The 26,192-nt window shown below is 47.8% G+C and overlaps 1 protein-coding gene across 2 annotated transcripts in view; it reads right to left on the reverse strand.

Annotated features, from left to right (window-relative positions):
• LOC117153512 (homeobox protein araucan) overlaps positions 1-26,192 on the reverse strand; it is a 74,622-nt gene that overhangs the window by 41,439 nt on the left and 6,991 nt on the right. Inside the window, exon 1 of one of the 2 annotated variants that reach the window (XM_033327620.2) lies at positions 10,401-11,174. The exons of the other annotated variant lie outside the window; for it this stretch is intronic. Within the exon in view, the coding sequence (XP_033183511.1) occupies positions 10,401-10,448 (48 nt within the window). The 5' untranslated portion in view covers positions 10,449-11,174. Of the gene's footprint in view, positions 1-10,400; positions 11,175-26,192 lie in introns of those variants that run through there. 2 annotated transcript variants of the gene reach the window in all.

Consider the following 26,192-nt stretch of genomic DNA (forward strand, 5'->3'; position numbering starts at 1 on the left):
TGACGTAATTTTCGTGGTGAACGAGCTGTCGCGACCACTTTCGCTCGCTCCATCATCTCGCACGGCTTTTTCGCTATCGAAAATGTGCCCCCTTTCGGTATCCAACCCTAAGAGACGTACGCAAAGTCCCACGATATCGCTACAGCGAAATCTTCGATTAAAACGACACGCGTTTGCCATAATCGTTTAGGAGTACCGGCGTTTCTCTATTTTCACGAGCGAAACGGTCTTCTCTGGTCGTTCGAGGCTCGTTCGCGCGCTCGGAAAGAAGCTGGCGCAAAAATAGACGAGAAAAAAGCAGACACCCGGACAGACCCGGTCTCGGAAGGGAACGAGGTAAACCGAACTTTCGTGAACAAAGAGCCGAGAAGAGGAGGAGTATGTGGAGGAGGAGGAGGAGGAGGAGGAGGTGGTGGAACACCTCGAGGCCGTGACACATGCGTGCCTGTGTGCGCGTGTGTCCCCGTGCACGCACAATCCTCTTTCTCTGTATGCGTCCTATACTCGTGTCTCTTTCTTTTCCCCGTGACTCTGCCTCGTTCCTTCCTCGTCTCGTCCCGTCATTCTCGCTCTCGCCAATTCGTCTCTCACGGAACGTTTCGGCTCCTCCAGCGCGTCTGGAGCCGTTCACGCCCTGCTGGGTTTCCCATCGGAACCTTTTAAAAGCCCGCTTTCACCCCCGCGGCAGCAACCACCGCCGCGAAAACCCTACGGATCCTGGGCCTGCAGGAACAGTCCTGACACGTTCGTCCGTTCTTTCCTCTATCGTTCTACCTTCCACCACGGTTCGCTTCTGCAGCCCTGACAAACCCACCACCGGTCTCTTTTACTCGTCGACGATTCGGTGACAGTTGCGTTCGCAAATCAACCCCTCTCCAAGGGTGAAACGAACTCTCTGACGGGTTCTCTACGCGAGAGGCTTCGTTCGTGCATCGCCGTATTCGTGCGCCACAGGCAGAAAGAGAAACGCGAGTGATTGAGAAATAAAATTCAAATCCAGCCACGAGAAACGTTCGATCATGATTGCTGGGTAATTATAGCGTATGTTTTAATTGGAAGACGCTTGGAGCGGTTCGGTCTCGAGTGTACGCGCGAGCCAGTCGAGAAGCGAATGGTTCGTGGAAAACGTTAAGTATGGTTTATCGATGATCCGATGCACGAATAAGCGGTGCGTGACGCAGGTGTAAAGAGAATGCAGCCTCTCTCGACGTCGATGATGAGGAATAATTTACCGGTACGAACGTGTAATTTCGACGTAAGTGCGGCAACCCCTTATTCTCGATGCCCGCGAATTTACAATGTATCGATATCGTGTTCGATACCTGCACTGAATAAACTCGCGCGCGATCGATGAAATCGTCGCCTCTGTCGATGACTGCGCGATCTGGCATGGATCGATAGCGTCGTCATTTTATCAACGATTGTTTCGTAAGTAAATAACGTTCATTTCGAACATGAACGAAATGTTGCAACTATGTTGGATCTCTCGTCGATCGTCCGATCGGTTAGCACAATCACGAGCCGAAGGACCGGAAGTGCGTCCGTCCAAACCTATAATTTCGTGCCGCGGACTATCGCGGTAATCGATCGGTCGATAGACATCGTGCTCCAATATCAGTGACGATAAAAGACCCTCGGGCTAGCTCTTCAATTTTTTCTTGAAAGTCGTCCGTCTGATTAATTTAGACTCGGAAGGTAATCGTTTCCAAGAATTTCGATAGGCATCCGTCGACCACGACACGTCACGTTCACACGTTCGACTGACACGTTCGACCGACTCGTTTTGCGAACGTGAAGACCCAAATTCGAAAAGCTAACACGGCGGTTTCCTTTATCGGTGTTTTTCCTCACGAAACGCTAATCTATGCATACACGCGTGTCGGGAACGAAGACACGCAGAAGAAGAGGCGAAAGCGCGAAGACCAAGTTCTCGGAGAACAGGACTCGCACCGGTAAGCAAAGGGTTCTTCATAAACAGGATTACACGTGTCGAAGTTGAGCTAAGTAGCGGTTTGATCGCGAGTTATCGCCGCTCGCGCGAAGTAATCGGAGAAACTTGACAATGTGCCGCTCTTAGTCACCACTGGCACACGCGACAACGAAACAACCGACGTGATAATCGTCTAACAACCGATTTCACGGAATCACGCGAGACAATTTCAAACGTAATTCTGCGCGGACAGTCTCACCGGAGGCTAACGATTCGATTCACTCTGAGAGGGCAAAATCCGTTAAAGCGAAAGAGTGCCCGTTGGAGAAGTAAACGCAGTCAGAGACCGATAGGAACGCAATACGCGCGCGCAATTCGCACGAAAAAGATGGCGGACCCAGGGATACGAATGGACAGAGTCTCTAGACCGATTCTCCCCTTCCGTCCCTGGCCGTTTCCTTTGCCAAGGCAGCTCCTTCCACCTTCCTCCACCATGTGTCTTTTTCTCGTCGCTGAATTCTCGAGTACGTAAGGAGGGCGCAGGAGCCTTCTTCAGACCTCCTTGCGACCCCACCTCCTCCTCTTCGCGCGAGATCTTGTACGACAACGGCATTTACGGCCCCGGACCCCGACAGCACCTCTTTTTCGCGACAAATTAACCGTTGCTGTGATCCTTTCTCTCTTTTATTCTCTTTCAGTTGCCAGCGAAACACAGCTCAAATGCAACGAGTCGCGTGATTGCAATTTGTCTCTATCGCTCGTGGATAGAAGTTAATCGGATTTCCAGCTGTGTTATCTGTTGTCTCCGCGCTGCGTAGAATATTGTTTCGAACTTAAACGTCTCGATGAACGTACTACCGCGTTAGCGAACGAGTTTCAATCCCGTGCCATTTATTTCGGAACGTAATCGTATCTCGTGTCGAACTACGATGCGGAGCATTACGGTTAGTTAGCGGTGTTGTCAACTTCAACTTCAAAGTAAGAATGGAAAATAAAAATGTACAAAGCATTTGATGACGTATGGTTTCTTTGTTCGTCGTTCGGTGAAAGTTCTCAAAGGAAGCACCGATTTTTCTAAAGTTCCTATTTATAGCGAATGAATCGTTGATCCACGCACTTGATGGCGACATAAACAGAGCCGTAACAATGGAAACGAGGAGAAGAACGCAAACGTAAGAAATCGTGATTTCCCGTCTGTGGAGTCGGGAACAACGACAGACACCAGATGCCAATGAAATATCGTACAATAATGACGGCAACAATTTAACGTTAATTACCTCCGGGGGCTAAAGGGCGCCACGGAATGCCGAGAGCGGTTTCGTGGAGCGTCGCGGCTTTAAAAACGTCTAGATGGAAAAGGATGCGCGTCAGGGGCCGGCAAGAGATCTATTTGAAGCCCTAAAGACTCCGTTAAAGTGGCTGTAACTCGACGTTAAGAAGGCGTGAACGTTAACCGTACGAGTGACGGGACCGCTGGTATTTTTACGCGGCTTGCCGAAACACGTTTCTTTACCGACCGACTAAATTTTTACGACGGGTCCCGCGTCGGAGAAAATTTGTGAAAAATCCTCGCTCCGGCCGTTTGATTTTATACCATTCGCCGAAAGACAAACGAGAAGCGATTCTTTCTTCTCCTTTCTGCGCGATCTCTCGTTCGCAGACTAAACGTCGATGTTAAAAAGGTCGGAGTACGAAAAAGAGAAAAGAATGATGGAGAAAAAGAAATAGGACGTTGCTCGGCGTTCGCGTACGCGCTGCAAAATAAAATTCGCCCGAGACAGGACGCTCTCTGTCCCGAGTGAAATTCAATCTACACGATATACATATCGATCGTTTTTCTCAGAAACGACATTCCTGCCGGATCGGCCGGGTATATACGGTCTGCTGCGGCCAAAAGAGACCCAGGTCCCCGAGAAATCGTGAAAAGGAGAAGCCCGGCCGAATTCGCACCGGTACGAGGCCGTTCCCGTGCGAATGAGACACGTGCACCTTTAAAGAGAAACAACCGGTTTCCGCGACGTGCGTGTAAGGTCGGTGCAGCAGGACGGTGTGGTGCCCGGTAGGTAAGTACGTGCGAGAATCCGTGCCGTAATTGCCGATTCCGTCAATCATCGAGCAGCCTAGCTTCATGCTTCCACCGAATCTGCGCCGATCCCGGATAAACACCACGGGTAATAACAAAGTATAACCGGATAACGATGGTATAATAACGCGAGTTAACGAAGTGAACGAACCTCGAAATTCCCTGGTCGGTCATGCAATACACGGCTGTAGGTACGTGAAAGACGTATGTATAGAACGCGAAGCTGATATCTCGACGGGCATTATTGTAACCGATCACACACCGTCCACGAAGTAATAATTTCACGAAGTTAATCGGGTAACAACCGGCGGATTTCTGTGTGTATCGTTACAAATTGCTACGCGTATCGAAAGGATACGAGGGGAGTATCTTTGCTCGGGTCGGTGGTATCTACGATCGACGATACGCGTCAAATAAACCGCAATTAAATTTTTCAGGGTTTAATACGAGGGAATACCGCGGTAACGATTCGCGTCGTTTCGATCGACTCTTTGTTACGCTTTCTACGCTATCGGTACAGTAGTAGGGTACGAAATGCGTAAATACCAGGTGCACCATTCAGATAAATGTTGCGAGACGCAACCCCAAATTGCGACGATCAAACGGCATTTAATCTCATTTACCTTGCAATTACCGATTACACGAAAAGTATAGCCTCGGTATAAGCTCGGCACAAGGTCGCAATTTTTACCCGCCCGGGAGAAAAACGCGGTGGCTGTCCGCGGTTAAGAAAATCACAGCGAAACGTAAATCGGAAGGTCCATTTCGGCCCTTCCAATTGAAAGTTCGCCGACGACACTGTGTTCGTGAACATGGTAAACAAAAAGTGAGTGGATGAAGGACAGGAAAGAAGGGGCAGAAAGAGGGAAAGAGGGCAAAGGGGGAAAGGGAGACACGAGAAGAGCGTAGGCCACGATCATGAAAACTGATATTACGGAGATATCGAGCGCTTCCGTGTTCAGGGCCGTAATTATACGGCGAACCGACGTATCCATTGCGCCATGCGCGTTATTGCCATTACGCTCTCGCGGACGTAACTTTGCAAACAGATGCTTGACCGTTGATATCGAAATCGCGCGATGCGCTCTGTTGCAAACGGCGGGGACGTTACGATAGCGAGGATAGAGGGGCTCTCTCTGCTCGATTCGACTCGGCTCGGCTCGCGAGTCGAATGCGATCGTAAATTTAGCGGTGCTCGGGACCGATCCACGTCGCTCATTAGACGCAAGAGACCAGAGTATCCACGTTCTCGTTGTACGAGCATGATTTCTCGGATAGAATTCGAGCTGCTTTCTATCTAGACGATAGTTTTCATTACTCTCGGCCAAGGGTATACTCTATTTCGTTTACTCGATACGCGTAAACGAGCGAACGAGTGAACTTTGACTCCCTTCTGTCTCTCGTAGCATGTACGTGCGTGTACATAGACACACCGATGATTGGTCGTTCGGTAAGAAAAACATTTCATTGAAATCGTTTTGTCGAACTTAATCATCGACTTACAGGTCGAACGTGTATCTATGTGTGTAATATATACTTGTATACGCACTTACATATTACAAAAGAAAATACGATTTTCGCTATGGTAGAACGTCGTTCCGTTTTCGTTCAGCGGTTTAATTAATGCATACTCATCGGTGTCTTGTTAACAAGCAGCACTGTAAGAACAGTGGTACTAATAACTTTGTTACTAATTATTCGCCGAACGAAAAAGTAATTACCGTCGTTACGCGGCCGCGCATAATCGGCGAACAGATGTTCCCGCGTAGAAAGTCGACCTGTCCGACATGTTTTACGGCCGCTGACAAATAACGGAAGAATCGCGATCGATGCGTTGTTGGCGAACTTAACGAGCCACGGCCAATTGCCGTTTCTCATTACGCGTTAACAAACGAATTCTTAAACCGTGTCTGCGAACCGTGCGCCCTCAACCTTTTTCCCCACCACTGTTCCAACCGCTTCTCTCTCTCTCTCTCTCTCTCTCTTTGTCCCTCCCTCATTCTCTCGTTCCTACATGATTATTCAATTTTTCCACTAAATACACATTGCGTTGCATTCTTGACTTTTGAACAACTTTTGCAACACCGCATCGACTACCAACGCTGAGTCGTTTCATAACAAGTATCGTTACTTCTTTGACGGTGAATTAATTAATATCATTAGGCTGTTAACCTGTGACCCCAGTCAAAGACGTAACCAACGTAGATGTAGCGCTTAAGAGACGCGTACCACAAGTGCAAATCGGTATATCATTAACGTTATATTAGGTGGATTCGAGTTAACACTTTGCCCTACACTACGCAACGCAGTCAAGACAAGAGATTATAGAAAAACTTCTTTCCAAAAACTCTCGCTTTAGTTTCTATTTATCTGTCTTTGTGCAGAACGTAATTCGTTAGGCTCGGTATTTCCTTTTCCTTTTTTTTTTCCCAACAACCGTGACCATTCGTCGAGTTTACTTTCTCGCTCGAAGCGAAATTCTATACCTATAACTGGATAAACACCGACGATAACTGCGAAATTAGAGGATTAACTTGTAAGATAATCGCAGAATACGAAAAAATTAGAAACAGAATGTTTCAAGTGTAAATACTTTTACAAACGTATTACTGTACTAGCGGCCTGCAAAGTTTTCGCGTATAAACTTGGACATAACTTTCCCGTTAATTACACGGCCATCCATAAAACGAATCGAACGCATTCCACGGCGAGAATTTCATTAGCATGTAACGCTGAAAATGCTGGAAAATTGAATGGAGACCGTGTAGCGTGCAGGCTAAATGGCCGCGCGGGAACCGCACAGAGATTAATCACTGCCGTTCAACGCCACGTTCGAATTTTTTACGTTAAACGGCATACGAAAACATACGCGAGCGAATCAGATAGATAGAGAGAGAGAGAGAGAGAGAGAGCGCGCGCGAGAGAGAGAAAGGGAGATAGACGGGGACTTCATAAAACAGTACATAACGCGCTCGTGGCAATATCCATCGAGTTCGCTTAATTAAAGGTGCCATTATAAGGCGTTCTTTCAATCGACCAACGATAAACGTAACCTTTCTCTCGCTCGTCTCGACACCCTTTGCCAAAGAAAAATTAAATGTCTCTGTCTTTTAACGCGAAGTAACGTTGATCCGAAGAAAGGAACGACGAAGAGGAAGGGAGAAGGGAAAGGGGAGGAAGAGGGCAAAGAGAAAACGGACGGAACAGGCGATATCGCCACTGGATTCTCTGGTTGTAGTAAATATATTAACTACCTAATCTGTAATCGCAAATTTTACGATTTCGCCTGGCGTAGCCGCGACCAGCCGCTATTATAAATTCACGTAAGTATGCTATAAACTCCAATTATCGTTACTCGCATTTCCGTAGAAATGATCCGCGTAAAATATTTATTATCCCGGACAACAGGAATCGCCGATGCGATCGTAAAGCATCCCAGGGATCTTGTAATCGTTTATATAAACGCACCAAAGAGACGTACGCCGTTTCGACTATTCCACCGGTAGCAATTAAACCCGTCTGTTTTTTCATTTTCGTTACACCGCTGGCTGGGCTCGAAGCTGTGCCTCGTTGCAGCCTGCACGCGTGTAAACGCCCGGTAATTCGTCGATCGCGAATACGTTTAGATAGGGAACACGCGCAGTTACGAGAGAAGATAACCGACCAATTATTATCGTTGTTCCGTATCACGGCACGTATCGGTATTCGAGAGCACCGATGACGCACTTGCGCCACTCTCTCGGATACGAAATTAAAAAGTCCTCTGCTCGTTCGATCGTTAAAATGACGAAAATAGATGTACACAAGATAGAAAATTATCTAACACGAGTTATAATCGAGGAAGAAGAAACTCCAAGTTGCAGCAAGTGGCTGGTTAAGTAGTTATTCATGAATTTTCCACCTTTCTAAATACAGCAGCGTAATTAGCTGATTTACCAAGGACATACCTCAAAAATCTACGCTAATTGCTAACTTCCATGGGCTGAACAAATTAATCTTCTCATACATATAAAATAAAACTTACGTATACATGCGTGAACGTACGGGAAATAAACGACGAAGGAAAGCAATGTTTCACCGCCACCAGTACAATACCAATAATACTCTAACAGTACGACAAACAAGATCGACGGTCGGCTCACGGCGAAATGACGATTTCAATGCGCCTTTAATGGCGTTTACTTCGGGTAAAGTTCGCGCGCACCGGCTCAACCGTCGGTTCGGCCGAGGAACAAAAGGGGCCGCGTCCCCTTTATCATCGGGTTAATCAAAACGAAGGAAAGCCCGAGCTTTAAAGCGTGGCAGCTCGCGGGCCGCGGTTAAAAGGAACAATGCGAGAGTCGAGAATCGACTCTCTCTTCGGCCGATGCAACTCGCACCTTTTTCGCGAGCCCATGCGGGTAACACGGGGCTACCCGTATTATTATCTAGCCTGGTCGCTGCACCTGCGCGTAAGCGCGTCGTTTTCGTCCGATGTTATTTCGTTTGAGAGCCCCTTCCTTTTTTCGGCTACAGGAAGATTACGCGCCTGCGCGGATCTCAACGCCACCCCGTTCCACGCACCGCCGCGTCGCACCGCCGATCATCGTCGACCGATCCCGTAAATCAGAATTCAATTTTCCACCCTTGTCTCGATACGTCCATCGAATTGATTAACAGGTTAGGAAATCAGAACACTAGGAAATTATTACGCTCAAGGTCTCAATGGTGCGTTTAATTTATTAAGGGTCCCCCATAAATTTGAAAACAAATGTACAAAGTAAAACATCGTTTAGCTAGGCGTTTGCTGTATAGAAAATTGTTGCGCACGAGTCTCTTTTATGGTCTTTAAGGCATTGTTAGGAGGCATATAATTAGATTTGGAGATTCTCAAGTTATTTATGGGCTAAATATGACAATGCAACAAAGGTAGAGTCGTAAGTTAATTAGGCAAAATATACGATATTTGTACTTCGTAAAGGATATTATAATATCATCGCTAATCATGTTTCAATATCCTATGTACTAACGTCGGCTTAGAACAGACGGTATATACCTGCACACCGACAAGTACACAGAGATTACAATAGTACCGTAATTTATTTTGACCCTTCTCTTCGGGCCTTTTTCTTTCTTTTCTTTCTTGTCCCCTTTTCAAGTTACCTTTCTCGTGCATTGTTACTTTGCGAATAGATATAAATACTAATAAGATTGAAGATAACTCTCCGTCGAGGTGTAAATAGGCAAAAGCGAGGGTTCTATTTGTTTAGAATCTTTTCAAGACAACCGATCCTTGTCATTTATCAATTACGTATATCTAAGGACAAGACTACGGGGTGCTTTAGCAATCTATTACGAATTTTTCGAGCTAATTTCCGAATACGAAAGGGAAGTGTAACTATAACAATGCGATAGCATTTAGAATTTGGTAATTCTTTGGACGATATTAATTCGTATCACGAAACTTCTATAAATCGGTTATTAATTGTATCAGTGATACGTATTGAATACCTACACTTACAGAGGGGCCCAACGAGCATCGTAACTCGTGAGCGACGGCCGTCGCGTCGGTACACATTTGTAAGGGACAGGTGTACTTATAGAACACGACCGACATTGCGTTTCACGGAACTTTACTCTTTGTTTGCTAGTATCGATCGGAAACAATTTTTTTTGTTGCGACTACCTGGCGCGCCTTTCGAGCGTCAAAGGTTAAACGCTTTATCCGCGTAATCAAAATGGTTTAGGCGTTAATTAGCTGAAATTTGGCGAGGAAAAATACGAGTTTCCCAGAAAGCGAACGGCGAGTAAATTAATCGTAACACGTGCGTGATGCCGGAAAACAACTTTGTTACACTCGACGCATAACGAGTATACATAGACGGAGAAAAATTAAAATCTCAGCGTGAACGAGATCTCAAAAAGCAGCCTAACAAGGGAGTAACGTTTAATTACCGGCTGTCGGTCTCACAATGTGTTCGCTTTCACGAAAAAAAAAACAAGAACAGAAACGATCGTTCGCCGTGATTAGCAACGATTCTGAAATTGCTGCCTGATAAAGGACCATCATTAGACGAATAATTGAGCTACGATTTTGCAGACAATGGAACGAACCCGTTACCCATACTACCGCCTCTGCATCGCCAACGATAATTATCTTCTATTCGCCGTGGATTTTTCTCGAAAACGTGGCCTGCTACATGCGAAAAGTGCGCGACAATATTCGGGGCGATGTCATCTTGCGTCAAGATCGCGAACGACAACTTTCTATTCTCGGAAACTATTAGCCAACGAGACACCACTGAACACGACGCCTACAGTCAGACCGATACGAATAACACCCAGCAATTGCAGGAAAAATCTCAGAGCATCGAAGCAAGGCGTATTGGATCGTGGTTTACGACTCACCTGGGACGCCGACGGATACGAGTATCCGAACTGCGCGTATACTGACATCTCGATTCGTTTCGACGATCAGTTCTCTCTATATGTGTTTTTTTCTCTCGATGTCTCTCTGGTCGACTAACGGAGAGAATTAGGTCACAACCGCACCTGCACGCACTACTACACTCTCTCACTAAGTCAGTACTACTTTCGGTAACGCCGTGAACGCCACGAATATAGCAACGTATTGAGCAGCGATGGTGAACGATCGCGATATCTCGCGAACGGTGATTGCCATCAGGGTGTTTTTCGGTCGTGATCGAGGAATCCGACTGGCGACCACATGTCGAAACTGGCGTTCCCCGTGGTTTGGTCAGGAAGACAACGTGCCAGCTCGAACCGCCGACGGACACTCGAAGATCCAACAGTTCCGAGAGTGTCCACAGGTGAATCCAGCCGTGGCAGATCGCGAGCGAAGAACGAGGTTATCGCGGCACGATTCGACGTGGTGAAATCCGCACTAGCGAACGCGGGGATGCTGACTCTCGGGGAACGTTCGTTCCTCGCGGGTCGAACGCCGCGCGACACGTCACAACTCCACGGGTCACGTTACCGCGAGAAGGAGATAACAGGAGTAGAAGAACGTTGTCGTATCGGCGCGTCGGGCGATGGGACGGACATTCGGACAGACGACGAAGCGTCACGAGCGATTAGTTATAGAGTTCGTTCGTTCGTTCGGTCCGTCCCCTGCTCTCACAGGGCACTCCAGTCTGCGACTGACTCGCGACTACTCACACCACTTCAGCGCCTTCCACTCCGCTCCGTCCCAGTTCCCCCTCTGGCGAGGAAAACCGAAAGCAACGACTACCCCCACTCTCGTTACGTGGGACGTAGTCCTTACGGAACCGTCCAATCGCGTAGCTTCGTACAACCCTGCGGGCGTGTCACGTGGGATGATACGAGACCCGTGGTTGGTCGAGCGTTTCGCGCGCGGGCGTCCTTTCGAATCGAACGTGCCCACGAGCGCGACGACGCCTTTTGCCCCACCCGCGAGAAACTACCGTGAAACGATCCCGCCGCCGACGTCGCCGTCGCCGCCGCCGCCGCCGTTTCCCCGCTAAGGCTCGACAAACGGCCACAGCGGAACAAGGAGAAACGAGTATGTTTACGCGAGTCTACTCTTGTCAACCCGACGGCGAGGGACTTAAATAAATCTGCCGGTCTCTCTCGCACGTTCTCTCTCTCTCTCTCTCTCTCTACACCCAACCTTCTCTACTAGCCAACTCCGTCATCCAACCTATCCACCCGCTCTGTCTTTCCTTATCCTCCGACTAGCCACCTTCTTCCGGCTTATATCGCGCCATTGTCCGGTTCGTGAAATCGCTGAGTACTACGATGCGTCGTGCAGCCTGTTTCCACGCTTCTCGAGCTCGGAAACTTTGTTACAGCTACGTGACACGAACGGCCAAACGTTCGGGTTACAAGGACACCCTGCGAGAGTTTTGCGCGCGTCGCATTCGCGACAATCGGCCGCGCGAGTACGTTTCGGGGAGAGTTGGAGTAACGTCCGTGACGAACAGCCCCGACGTGGACGAACGATTCCAAGAATTCGGCTGGATCGACGCCGTCTCCAAGCACCTATGGTTTATAAATAAAAAGTGGTGGTGGTCGTCGCGTCGAAGGCTCGAAGGCGACGAGTATCGCAGCTGCATGCTTAATGAACTTCGTTAAATTTTTTCGATCGTTCCGTTCCGATCGCAACGATGAGGTGGAAGAAGCGCGGCGAGAAATACGAGACTCGAATGTCTCCAAGATCATCGATCGGAAACATGGTTTGTAGAAACGTAGATAGAACATCTCGGAACAACGCGTATGAATGAAACAATAAAACAATAGAAGGTGTACGAACCGCATTCATTAGATCCCTATCATCGCTTTCGAGCATACTATTACATTTAGGAAACGAGTTTCTTGATTTCGCGTGGATTATTTACTAAACAGCTAGTTTTTTTTCTTTCTTTTTTCGAATTTACCGTTGAAATCTCGTTCATTAAATCTTTCCAGCAAAGATTAATGGGCTCGCGCGTTATTATGGGTTACTTTCACGGGAGATACCTACCATCTCCTCTTTGAAATAACCGTAACGTCGGTTATCTCTATTCAATTTCTAGAAATTATTCCTTCCGAAATGCCAGCGCCACAATTTCTAAGTTTCTAATAAACCACTATTATTCCGATGTAGCACGATTTGAATCGTGTTGCTCGTCGAAAGGTTTTCTTTCGTAATACGAGCCACTTAAAAGAAGAATCGGCACGTTTTCTCGAACGACAAAGTTGCCCGATCCCGGCAATTATTTCGGGCAGCGCATAAATCTCTCCGCTCTGAATCGAGCCGAATATTCCGAGCGAAACGCGACGTTCGTTCGGAACGCGGAGAGATTTCACGGACTCGGTTCGTCGTCGGAAGGATTAGCCACGGGGATCGTTCGGTTACTCTGACATTTAGAATAATTTCACGGGTTATTAGACAGTAGCCGAGACTGTTACCTGCGAAGAAGTATTTACTCGGCAAATTAGAGCGTCTTAGATTATCGAGTAACATCGAAAGACTCGCCTTTAAAATGGCGCGCGATAATAAGTTTGGAACGGGTGGTGGTTTCGTGCGGTCGTGCAAATGGTCGCGTTTTCCTCGCTATCATGCTTGGCCGGCCATGTGTCTTATTCGTGTCAATGCAAGCCACGCGGCGGACGATTTTCCGCGACGTTGCCTCGAGCAATTTGCTAGCCGGCGTGCCACGTACACATTCTGCACGGGGACGCGTGAAGCGTTCCGACAGCCTCCTTCTTCTCGCACGCCAGAAATCGTATCGGCGGTTTATCGCGCGAGAAACGCTCCGTGCACTCGGAAGATACGCGGCGATTTATAGGGGAAGAAAAAAGATGCAAGCGTTCTGTGGAACGTGGAATATCGGAAGAGGAAATATGGAAACGAGAGGGAAAACGTCATACAGCCGAGCGAAGAGTGAAATAATAGCGGTTGCTATTGGGAACGCAAGATTCAATGCCGCTAATAGGATTAACTGACAGGTCGACGAGGTTCTTAGGAGATAAGGATCCTTCCAAGGATCTTCCAAGGATCTTCCAAGGATCTTCCAGTACCTGAGTATCTGTTGGGACCGTTCAAGAGAAAAAAACCAAGAGAGGGGACCATAGGTCTCTCGAATGATTTATTGCGCTGCGTAAACCTAGTGATCTGCCGATCACGCCCCCTCGACCAACAGTCGCCAGCACAATGTGCTCTTTTTTGGAAAATCTTGTCTGGATCTGCGACTCGTCTCGTGCCACGACTTTCCCTTATTGTGACAGAGTCATTGTGACCCGTCAAAACCACAATAATAACCCGTTTAATCCTGTTTCACCTTCGTTGGAACGTACACTTTTGTTTACCGTTTCGACGGTAAACGAAGCCTCGTCCGGTCCATGTCTTCTTGTTTGCGCGGCAAATATTTTGCCGCCTTCGTCGGGACGCGAGGAAGCTTCGAAGCTTCTACCGACGATCGTCGGAGAATACGAGGCTTTCGTATAACGAAACTTCGTGGAAATGAAGTTGTCGCGATTTCTAAGTAGAAATTGTAGGGAGCGCATGAAAGACGAACAAAGCGATCCGCGTGAAACACCGATAGTTACTTTACGTACGAATCGGTACTTAGGTTAAAATAAGCTTTAGTCCTAGCCATTAATCTTTGGCGTTTAATCGCACGAAATTTTATCACCGATCGATCGTACCTTATACGCGTAGCAGCGCGATGGTGGCCATCAGAACGAGAAGGCATCGATATTTTATAGCAGCTCGAACACCGCCGTTCGCGATCGTACATCGGCGAGTGCTTCTGTTAAGTAACGCTTAAATATCCCGCTGCGTAGTTAACGCCGCTTAAAGACGCATTGTAAATCTCGACGCGGGGAGTATCCGGGGGCCAGTTGCAGCGTCGTTTCATGTTTACAGCCGTCAAGTTTTTCAAATGTGATAAGGCTTTTCAGTGGAAGGTAGGCGAGGGTAACGTGGCGAGTCCTATCTCCCTGGCCAGTGTGTCCACTACTTGTTTGCAGGTCGAGTAAAAGTTAAACGGCCGTGTCGGGGCAGGCTGTCTCTAGCGATAAGACCGCTTAATAAGGCAGCAAACCATCCACCTTCTTTACTACTCGTTCATCTCACCCGTCCCTCTTTCTTTGTTACACCCTCGACCCAGTTAGCTAAGGCCTTCTCCTCCTCTCTCTCTTATCTTTCTTTCCATTGCCAGGTTTCTTGTAATTCGTTACTCTCCCTTGCGAGAACGTTCGTTCGGGCCCCGGCCTTAACGAGGCAAAGATTTCAACTACCTAATTCAAGGTGAAACGCAAGGGAAATCGAGAAACACGGGAACCTGTGTAGCCCGTAAACCGTCCTGCTAACCAAGGAATTATACGGAGCTCTCGCAGCAAGTTCGTGCTTCCTCGTCAAACTCGTTCGAAAGGCTAACCAAGATTTCTTCTCGATTCGGTAGAATTTCAAAGCAGCGGACGGCGTACTCTCGAGCGTCTGCCCGTCTTTGATCGCTACGACGATTCAAGAACAAGAATTCCCAAAGATTTCAAAGACCAAGGTTTATGAAATGCGTTGGTTCGACCCATCGTGTATCGTCGGCTAGGCTTCTCTAGCCTGGTGCCGCAATCACAAAGGTGGGTCCAATCCGAACGCCGTAAAACGGTGCGATATTCACACCGTAGGATAAAACAAAAGGCTGCTGCGGGTATCCCAAGGTGGACGGTAAAAATCGAAAGAGGGGAGCTAATAAGGGAGGTCCAGACTGCCCTGGCGCCTTTGGTGCACCTTCGAGGGGCACTGCAGTTTTATTGGCCGGTGTGTCCTTGTTCCTCGTCGTCGTCCTCCTCCTCCTTTTCTTCTTCTTCTTCTTCTTCTTCTTCTTCCTCCTCCTCCTCCTCCTCCTCTCTTTCCTCTCTCTGTACTGCTCCTCTGCGGCGACTTCGTCTTCCTCCACGGCACTCGGTATGGCCGACCAGTATGTTGCCGTAAAAAAGCCGGTCTCCCCTTGTCTGTCCTCCTCCTCTCACCTTCCCCGTCCTCCTGTACAGTGGAACGACGAACGAACGAACGACCAACGAAATGTCAACCGTAAACCTCGCGAGGCAACACTAATTAACCCGACCGAAATAAACTGCGCCGTTCAGCGGCGCTCTCTTGCCTTCTCGTTCACCCTGGCCCTTTTCTCCTTCTTTCCTTCCTCTGCCTTGACCGGGCTTTATACCGCGCGCCTAGCGCAACCTCAAAAAGAATCTCGAAGCATTCGCAACCGAATTCGAACGGAAGAATTTTCACCGACCCTGTTTTTCACCCTGTGCTGGTGCGCCGTGGAAAAAATTCGAGGGATAGAATAGCCAGCGATCCTCCCGTACATTCTACAAGACGGACATTAAGGACGTAACGATCGATTCTTTCGAGTTACAAGGCGTGTTATGGTCGAAGGCAACGTAGATTTCAAAGAGCGGAACTAGCACACGATTCGAACTTCCTCGATGTATTCTCGATGGACGAAGAGAAACGGGGTGAGAGGAGAAGAGAAACGAGCGTTCGGTTCGGAGGAAATAAATCGAGGCTTTTTCTCTCGGCGTACGACCAGGAACTGGCGTTTTCGGCCAAAATGCTTCTCCCTTCTTCTCTTTTTCTCTCCGCTGGCTTCTCTCCGTAGATCTTGGCCGAAACAGTCGAAACCGCGGGGTTTCGCCTATACCGCCCGCTGCCACGCATTTCCATTTTACCCCCCAGACGAGGGGCGTCGTGATACCTCCTTATACTTTATGCGGAGACACCTACATCGACGCCCACATCTCCGAACTTTATTTATAAACAAAGAGGACAGTCGATACCTCCGGAGATTGCGGAGACATCTCCCTCCGGTGTCTTCTCTAGCTGGTAGGAAACGATTTCCTAGAAGCAGCTTCTCGAGAAGCACGGTCGTCGCACGAAAAATAGTCAACTCAGCCATTCGGCTTCACCTCGCCGGCTCGATGAAGGATCGATCGACCCTCCAGCCGGGAACAATTTTTCTTTCTGCTAATTAGTCGTATACGCGACAGTATTTCAATCGAGTGGAAGTGTTTCGAGCGTCACGAATGTTGCGTAGTTTAGGTATATAAACCGTTCAGAGGTTATAATAAATCTGTAATAAATTGAAAGAGTAGACAAGCAACAGTCGTATAAATATTATTTGTCAAAATTTCCCTCGAAATTTACGATTATTTATGTGATACTTCTTTGCGACCAGCATCCTTATGGATGTGAATAGTTCGTATTCTGAGACTGATCGAATAATTAAATTGAGAGTCTACGGGAAGCGAGGTTGATCAGTGTGTTTTCTATGAGACTCAAATAGCTAACAAGGAGAGGCTACGTTTTTCAGGAAACTAGCCAGCAAACCAACCAGTATGGACACATTTAGATGTTGTACAGTCAGAAAAATCACGTCGAGTAAGCATCTCTTACACTTGGAAGAAACTTTCTTTCACGTGGATATCGCACAAACGGCGAAGATATACAGGGTGGTTGGTTCTACGCGAAAAAAGAAGTCGAAAATATAAAATAAAAATTTTTTTTTTTTAATTTTCCCATCGAGACAACGATCTACAGTGAGATCCGTTATAACGAGACGTGATAAAGTGCACGCGTACCGAGCGAAAGTTCAAAGTCGATTTTCTCGAAAACAAAGCCTCGAACGAAAAATTTTTATTCTATATTTTCGACTTCTTTTTTCGCGTAGAATCACCCCCTTTCCGCTTGTACCACCAGTTACCAACCATCCTGTATATTACGATGTTTTTAATATAAAACGCGGAATCATAACAAAAAGTTGGAAATGCTCTGTTCGAGTTGTCGATCGATAAACCGACGTGCAAGCAATTAAATGATTTTGCAACGAGCTGGCTTTGCTATCCGTCGTTTCATCGGGGCTCCGCTCCGTTTCAATTCCGTTGGAAGAACAAACGCGTCGATGTTTTCGTAACAAAAGCGGCGCGATTCCGTTCGTTGGTCTGACGCAACGCGAAAATATTGTCCGACTGTGTCGACTAATTGCCGGGTTGCTTTCATAACTGCACGTTTTACAAATATGCGTGCACACACGGCCCTCCTTCCTCCGTTCGCGATCCCGTCTCGTGTTCATTGTGCCACGAGACTCGCGATACGCACGCTACCGTTCTTCGAACACTCGCGTGAAACGACTGCAGCGATTCTAGCGTGCGCAGAAAACGCGAGAACGGGAAACAGAGACAGCGAAGAATAGGCGAGGAGGATGATCGTAAAAAATGAGGAGCAACGCTAACGAAGCATATGTTTCAACGATATCGCGATCACCGCCTCATCACTGTCCTATTATAAATTATTTGTAACGATTAGCGATACTGTGACTCCGACGCTGTTATATTATACGACTATTCGACGATCGATATCTGGGAAAGTGTCGGGAAAAGCCGAGGAGTGTTGTTATTGCGGTTGATGTGTTTGATTATTCTTCGTTGGGGGCTGAGAGAACGTATAGGGTGACACGACGTCCGTTGTTCATTATCGAAGATTGGATACAACAGATTTTGGATATCGCGTCCTTTATACGAACAAGACGATGGCGCGTCAATGTGATTTTTGTAAGTTATCTTTTTTTTTTTGCGCTTGGACAGGACTTGGTGCACGGATCCTGTTGCTTGCCGAAGGAGCGCGATTTATCCCTCGGTAACAGAAAAACTATACGTACATGGTATACACGATATACAAGGGTCAGAAACTTCGCACCACAGTTTCAAAGATTTTTCCACTTCGGATAACTGCACTTGGTTTCCTCTGAGTCTAGGTCGTTCGAAGATCGCCAGAGCTGAAATTCTACAGGATACATGCAGAGAACCGCATCCTGGAGTCGGAGTATGGGCAATCGACGACAGGTTACGCGAAGCACGACACGAATAGCAGTTTCTCTGTTGGCCGTCAGCGAACGGTCGTTTTCTATCTACGATCAGGTGCAAAGCGTCGCATGAGCAGCGAGCACCACGATGTTACGTGCCCATAGAAAATGAATAGGTAATTATAACGCATCCATAATGCAGAGAGACAAGGTCGTGCGGTTGGACTGGAGAGACTCGGTTCTCGGAAAGGGCGCTCGCGAGTCGGCAACCTACGCGAGACCGGAGAGTCAAATCGCGGCCCTCGTTGAAATTCATTCGCGGCTCTCGTCTTTTTGCCTGGCAAGCCTCCTTATCTCGGCCTCTTGTTTCACAGCCACTTCGCCCCAGGGTCGTATCTCAACGGAGAAACTCGAAGATCGCACCGGGCTTTTATAATTGGACTTTATTAGCCGTTCCGCTGATTAGAATCGCTGAACGTGTTTTTCAAACCGTCGAAAGATAATTTGTTCTTTTTGAAGGTGTCGCTCTACACGAACATCCGTGTAGTTAATTAATCATTCGTTAGCAGATTCGTAATTACTTATTATATCAATAAGGCATTTTTTTATTCCCGGATAAATCGTTTCTGTCTCGCAGCGAGTGAAAACAAGGAAGAATTCCAACATCTTAATTATCCTTCAACGTTTGTAGGTAGTCCGACTATTATAAAAACCGACAAGCTTTTTCTACTCCGCGGAACGCTACAAGTAAGTATACACGAGCGAGGGTTACCGGAATTCTATCGCCGCTAATGCAACACGAGGAGTGGCGCTAAACTTTGCGGTACAAACATGAAATCGTTAAGTCGAGCCACGGATTTTTCCTCGCGGTACTTTAATACCGCGCGAGTATATTTTTCATGCAGCCAGCCATCCAACATCCAAGCTCGTGATTCACGTTGATAGGCGAACAGAGCCTAGAATTTTCCCTTTCCTTCATACCGAAGTTCTTTATCGGCTGGATAAGTGGTGCTAATTATAGTTATTACAATTAAGACCGGTGTTCGTGGCCGTAGCGAGCTTCTTATAACGGTGACCCGCGTCTTGCTCGTTGTAAACAGACCGAGGTACGTGGACAGGGGTGCGGGGTAATGCGTGCAGATAAAACGACCCGATATCCCGCCCTGTGAGAAAATATCTGGCGGCCATCAACAGGTAATTTCGAAATGAACGAATCCCACCGACAATCGTACCGCGTCATGCGATCCACCGACATTTTCGTTCTCTGGTCTGTTTGCGCCACGATTCCCATCGGTCTTTCCACCAGAGAACTCTTATCGAATTACGTCGATGCGCGTTGCTTTCGTCCATCGTGATACGGTCTCTCGATTTCACCTTTCGAGATGGACGACACGATTATTTTTACCGTGGACGCCTGTTCGTGTATCGTCGGACCATATTCTGCGTTTTAATACACCGATACACAGCGACGACAATTATAGTATACAGTGTGTATGCGAATAGACGATACGATATGAAAATATGCAACGAACGAATACCGACTTTTATAATTGCGGTTTTACGTTGATTTTCTATCTTTAGGCCACGAATGCTTCCCTTATTTTCTGCTAGGTTAGGGTATAACGATTTTCCATGGATCGCACGAAGGGTTCGCGTGGTTCGCAACGAGCATGTGCCACAATGTAGAAGCGAGCGTACAGAAACGCGGCCTGGCCGCGTCGCCGCGAGGATAATGATCGACGGAAGTTTTCGTGCTAAAATATGCAGATCCAGCTGAAATTACCGGACGAGTAGCGCCTACTCGAGCGACCGCTAGCCAATACCGGCAATGTGCATCGTGTGCGTTTCGTTACACGAAACGACACGCGTACCTGTGCGTGTCGACGCGAACTCGAAATGCGAAGCGACGGCGCGGCGGTACGCTTCGCGATTCCTGGTCCACTGTTATCTTCCTGATTATTACTGTGTATCGACGGCCGTGTTAATCCTACTTACTTACTCTACTGCCTTACAATTACGAGTCAGAAAAATCCGATGAATTCCAAAGAACGAGGAGCGATTACCGGCTCGACTGTACGGTGAAACCGCGCTAAAGCCTCGAAGACGGACGTGTATTCGTTTAAACTGAAATTAAAGTCATCTTGTTCAATGTAAATATTACATGGAAACGATCTTAAAGAATTCGAGGAAACAAATGGAAAATTTCGTTCCAACGAAACGAATACTTCCGTTACCATAACAGAAGCTGCATAATTGAAACGTACCTACTTATTCGTCTTGTTATTTGTACGTCTGCGAATAGCCGGTATGCGGTCCGTAAGTGAAAATCGTCGGAGGGGAACAGCATCGAAGTCGAGGCTAACGTAACGTTCGGGTCACAGGAACTAATTAACTTCTTTACAAGGAACGACCATTACGTTCAACTGCGTTGAAACGATCTTGTCCGATGGGAGGAAATCGCGGAGATGTCACCGTTGTAACAATCGGAATCGTTAAACCGGTACACGAGAATGTCCTCGTCGACCGACGGAAGACCGGAAGTGACGTCATTATGGAAAATTCAGTGAATCACGTTAATACCGCGGCGATCGAATGCGAGGAATTTTTCTCGCGCCGCGTTTCACTTACTTATTCAGGTGCACGGAGCAATATTTCACCGGTCCCCGATCCGCGTAACCTCCGCGGTTATTAATCGTGGCAACATTAATAATCAGCTGCGCGGCGATAACTTAGGTTAAGCAGGGAGTTACGGTCTCCTGCTACCAGCCAGGCCTCCGTTTCCGCGTACATATCCGCCGATCGTTCGCGGACCGATATCATATATAATACGGATAGATGACATTTCTTCCACCGATATATCATGCGTACCGATTTTTCGAAACTCTTCCCCACTTTCCTCTTCCTTCTCGAGGTCGCCGGGGTTAAGACTCGCGTGCAACAACCGGAAATCGTTTCGCGATTCTTTTTCTGCTGTTCGGATCGTGATTAATGGCGTACGTCGGGATGAAAAGGTAAAAATCATTTTTATCGAAGAGTACTTTGCGACTTTGTGCAGTGATTTATGTTTTGGCAACAACGAATCGACGGTAACAGTTTAATTGTTCGAGGATAAGTAGTATCGGTTATGCTCGAGCATTAACATGCGGTAGAAGGAAACACGTGGCGTTCGTATTTTGACACGCGTGATACGAATATCAATGCGTGCGTCAAAATCACGTCCGAAACTCGACGTTTCGCCGTTACATTCGGGATACATCGTCTAATAACTCTGGCCGCAGAAAGTTAAAGCACAATAATAGACGAAAAAGCTCGTGTCTGGCAACGAGAACGCTAAAAACCACCGAATGAAATCTCGTTTCAAACCAGCCCTCGAAACTAGTTTGACAGAGAGCTGGCTGAAATACATATCTGCTGCATATTCATGGCAGTTGTACTCGTGTCAGGAAGATTTTTCGAGAACAAAAAATCCGGACCGATCGAACCATTTTTACTTTAATATACAACTATATCCACCATAGTGGCGATACGCTATTGTTACGTAACGAATGAATTGAAATATTCAACGAGGAAACAAGGGATGAACGGTGGGCATGGTCGATGCTCGAGGACGAAAGAAGCGATTGAAAGAGGAGCACGGTGGTGCCGGCCATAACCGAGCACGTTTTATGCGCGTATAAACGTACGTGTAACGACGGAACGAGAGTACACACGCGCCGCCTACTCTAACCTGTTAACAAATATCCAAGGCGGGCGGTTAACATGCGTTTACGATAATTTATCGCGGCGACGTAGCCGGGGCAGGCATTATGTTCGGTACCGGGTACACGCGTACGCGCGTTGATACCGGGTCACCGTGAAGAATCGAAAAGAAGTGCACCGGTTTCGTTCCTCTTGTTCGATCGACCGTGCGGGCCCTTCGGATCGAGAACCTTGCGATTTTACCGTTTACTTTACGAGCGTTATTAATCTCGCGAAGCATACTGGCACATATGCGTAATACGTCTAGTCTTTCTTTAATCGAAGATCTCAAAGATACGTTAAATATTGTGGAATATTATCGAGTACCTATATGAAATTCTTTCGTAAATAATTAACTTCGATATTTAATAGTCGCACGAGCGTAGATTACTTTCTTTCAGAAAGATAAGAAGAAATTACTTTTCGTTCTGACTTTAATAAATTCACCTTTGGGGCATTAATCTGCTGTAATAATTTTGCAGTGGTACAAATTCAATCCAAATTTGCCCTGTTTTCTTTTAAACATTGATCGCGCGCATATATCTACGCGATTAACTCAAGACCCGGATCTCATTTGTCCTCCCATAGTTGTCATTATTCGTTCTTACATTATACGAAGTATAAAACCATCTTTCCTGCTCGATGCATGATCGAACCACTTTCAGCTCGTGTCAACGGAATATATTATCGAACCCTTATCGGTTAACGTAGCGAGGCGAAGCATCGCCGACAGCAGACATTAAGCAATATTAATTTATCAGCGCGAGAGCAATAATTACTGCTGGCTGGCGGTCGATTTAGGAGCGATGGCAACCACGGCGACAACGATGGCGACGACAAAGACGAAGACGACGACCACTCGATGGAGAAAAGCAATACAAATTATCCAGCGGTGAGAGAGAAGAGACGCCGGTCTGGGTACCCTTTCCTTTCCTGTCTTTTTTGGTATGGTCGCGCGATCGAACTTCGCGACGAGCCGAGAATCATGATGGATCGGGCCAGCAGCTTTTATCAATCGTTTAAGCGCGATCGTGCCTCGATTGTCGAGGAGCGCCGCTCGATTTCGCAACGCGGCCGTCGATATTCTTTGTCAATGGGATAGCTTGAAACGTTCCCAGAGTTGGTTCGCGACGATCATCGATCACTAGAAGCGGGCTCGACGTAGTGCGTGATCGAAATCGCTACGACGCGCTTATGCGCGCTCGAGGACGCTAGCCGGCAGCTTTGTCCGATGGATCCTTTTTCTACTTGGATCGTTGACTAAAAAGAAAAGCTACGTCGCCAGAGAGAGGATAAAAGTGGAAAAAGAGGAACGCGCTATCCAGTGGAAATCACCTCTATTTATAGGAGAATCCACGGTGGACGCTCGTGGCGTCCAGATGCTCGCGTCCAGATAAGCTCCCTTATGCGAACCTTATGAATTCACGCCCTGAGAGATAACGCGGGGGATATAATTAACCTGCGATAAAAGCAAGCAATAACCGCCGGCGTATTTCATTGACACGCGCTTATTTCACGGCGAAATCATCGAGCGCGCTGTGCCGCGTCCCGTCTATATATTGCCGACGAGAAATCGCCTGTACCGCAAAGCGAACGGAGAAACCAGGGAAAGAGCGAGTAAGGGGGTGAGAGGGGAGGCCACGTACTCGAATATCGGAACACCCTGTACACATTAAGCGAGCGAGATACGGGGGCCTTTAGCAGGCGAACGGGAATAATAATTTCAAGTGCTCCTCGCGGAGATAGATACGAGCACGAGAATCAAGAGGAAGAGAGAGACAGAGGAGAGAGAGAGAGAGAGAGAGAGAGGAGGCAGCGATGCCGTGGCAGAAGCGAAGCGACCAAAGCAGTACGGGGAAACAGCGAGAAGGTTTAAGTGAGAGAGAGAGAGAGAGAGAGAGAAAGAGACAAGTCGAGATATACGTTACAGGTGAGAGCGCGAGTATCGCGTGCTGCAAACGAGCCGGCAGCTGCCCGCTTCTGGCTACATGGTCCCAGCTATTAATATGCGACTGACCGAGTGGGACCGATGCTTTCGTTGTTAGACCGAACCATCCTATTACGTCACGTCAATCGAGCACACAGCTACGCGAACACCCTTTGATTTTCAAGCACCCTTTGTAATCGGCCGTTCTAACGCTCTCTGCTAGTTACCGCTGCTGGCGACTTTCCTTCGTCGTGCTACATACCGTGCTACGCTGCTTATCGAACCGGTAGCGTGGCAAAAATCTGCGCATATCGTCCGACCAAGCGTCTCTACTTATCGCCATTATCCATTCCGTTCAAGAAAGATTGTTCCTCGATTCTAAGCTACTATCCTCACCGAAGAAAACGTTTTTTAAAACTTCTTATTATCGAGGTGGTCGCGTGATTCCTCGCGCAGGTGCGATCCTCCTGAAAGGATACTCCTTTGATTGACGGATGGACGTGTTCTTGGGGTCAAAACACGTATTTCGCAGTTCATTATGCAACTATATTGCTCCGAGACATCGAATCAAGATGCATATACGGGAGATGCGAGGAACCTCGACAAACCGTAAATCCGAAGAAACCCGGAAGGAATGGAGCAATTGACGAGCTGTCCGCTCGTCAATCGAGGTACGGCAATTTCGAGAGGGCGAGCAAGAGATTCTGCGCGTCCTTGCGAGCATCGCGGCTGATACTTGCGCGTGTAAAAGGCCGGCCCGCCTCCGGGCGAATATGTGTTTGATTTACACCGCGTCGCAAAGCTGCCGATACACTTCGTCGAGGCGAGGGCATTAAGAGGGCCCGGTGTTCGATCCCGTCATTACGGTTTCTTAAGAAAGGGTGCTTTTTCATTGGACAGGCTCGACCGCCGGCAGAGAACAAGGCCCGCTCGTCTCACGACACCGCGATACACCTTCATCCCATGCCAAGAAGGCGTCTTAACACGAGCTTCGTTCGACTTTTTAATGGAATTGACAGCGGCTCGCGGCGGTCTTGCTTTTTCCTCTCGAAATAATGCCTCGTTTGCAAGGTCGGTCCATTTTGCACGTCGTCCATTGGTACACGCGTGTTCTCCACAAAGTTCTTTTAGGTACGAGGATACTCAAGATGTACGAAACAGTGGTATACGATTCGAGTACAATTCACTTTCCGGACGATGCCTCGTTCGACGCAGAAGTCGTGGAGCTGGTAATCACAGGCCGTCGATACGTCGATAGTAGTATAAGGCCGTGCAAGACGGACGCGCACGGTCGAGAACTCGACGGAATGAAAGACGCTGTAATTACCAACACCGTTCACAGAAAACGAGAATGGTAATGACGACTCGTTACTGGTTTCGCAATTACCTTCGCCTGAAATTCCCAAAACCGTTCATCATACGAAGAGAGATAACGTTTAACAAAGAAGTACCGAGCTCCGCTCGTTCCAGTTCACGTTCCATCAATGAACCGAGGGGCCCGACGATATGCATAAAAATTACGTTAAGTAGATGCGGCTCGATAAGGGTCGGCATGTAAACGCGTAAGAAGCTCCTTTATCGGGTGAAAAGGATCCGGACAGGTGGTGGTTCCGTCGAGGGTGCGGGCACCGAGGGAAAAAGAAACGAGTAAGCCGAATTAAAGGAACGACTTGTTGGTTAGTCGACTCTATCCTCTCGGTTTTTCTCTCACGAACAGGCAGGAGGCGGGGAGGCGAGACGAGGCGAAAAGAGGTTGAAAGGAGGGTGGCGGAGGCGACGGTGGCTGAATTCCGGGCAATCTGTTTTCAGCGCGGGATAACTTCGCGTCCCTTCTTCGTTTCAACCCCGTGCCGTCTCTCCTCCGCTTTTGCTCGTTCCCCTTTTCGGTTAGCTAGACTGCAACCGCGGCTCGGTAACCACCCACCGACGCTATCGCCGTCGCTGTCGGGCGTAAAAAGCACATCCGAATTGAATCATTGCTGAATAAGCGGGAAAGTGGCTGGCTGGGAGGAAGGAAGGAAACCGAGGAGCGACTAACCCCCACGAACGAGGGTCGTTTTCCATCCGGCTCATTGGTACACCTCCTCTGTCATGTCGATCGTTCTGTCCTGCTCCCTCTACGCCCTTGCTTTTTCTCCGGTCGGGTTCTCTGTTCCTCGAAGTCGATAAAGTTAGGGCGCTTCGATCCGGAAGCCTTTAGAAATC

The sequence above is a fragment of the Bombus vancouverensis genome, chromosome 1 (genome assembly GCF_051014615.1).
Source record: "Bombus vancouverensis nearcticus chromosome 1, iyBomVanc1_principal, whole genome shotgun sequence".
In the NCBI taxonomy this organism is placed as follows: Eukaryota; Metazoa; Arthropoda; class Insecta; order Hymenoptera; family Apidae; genus Bombus; species Bombus vancouverensis.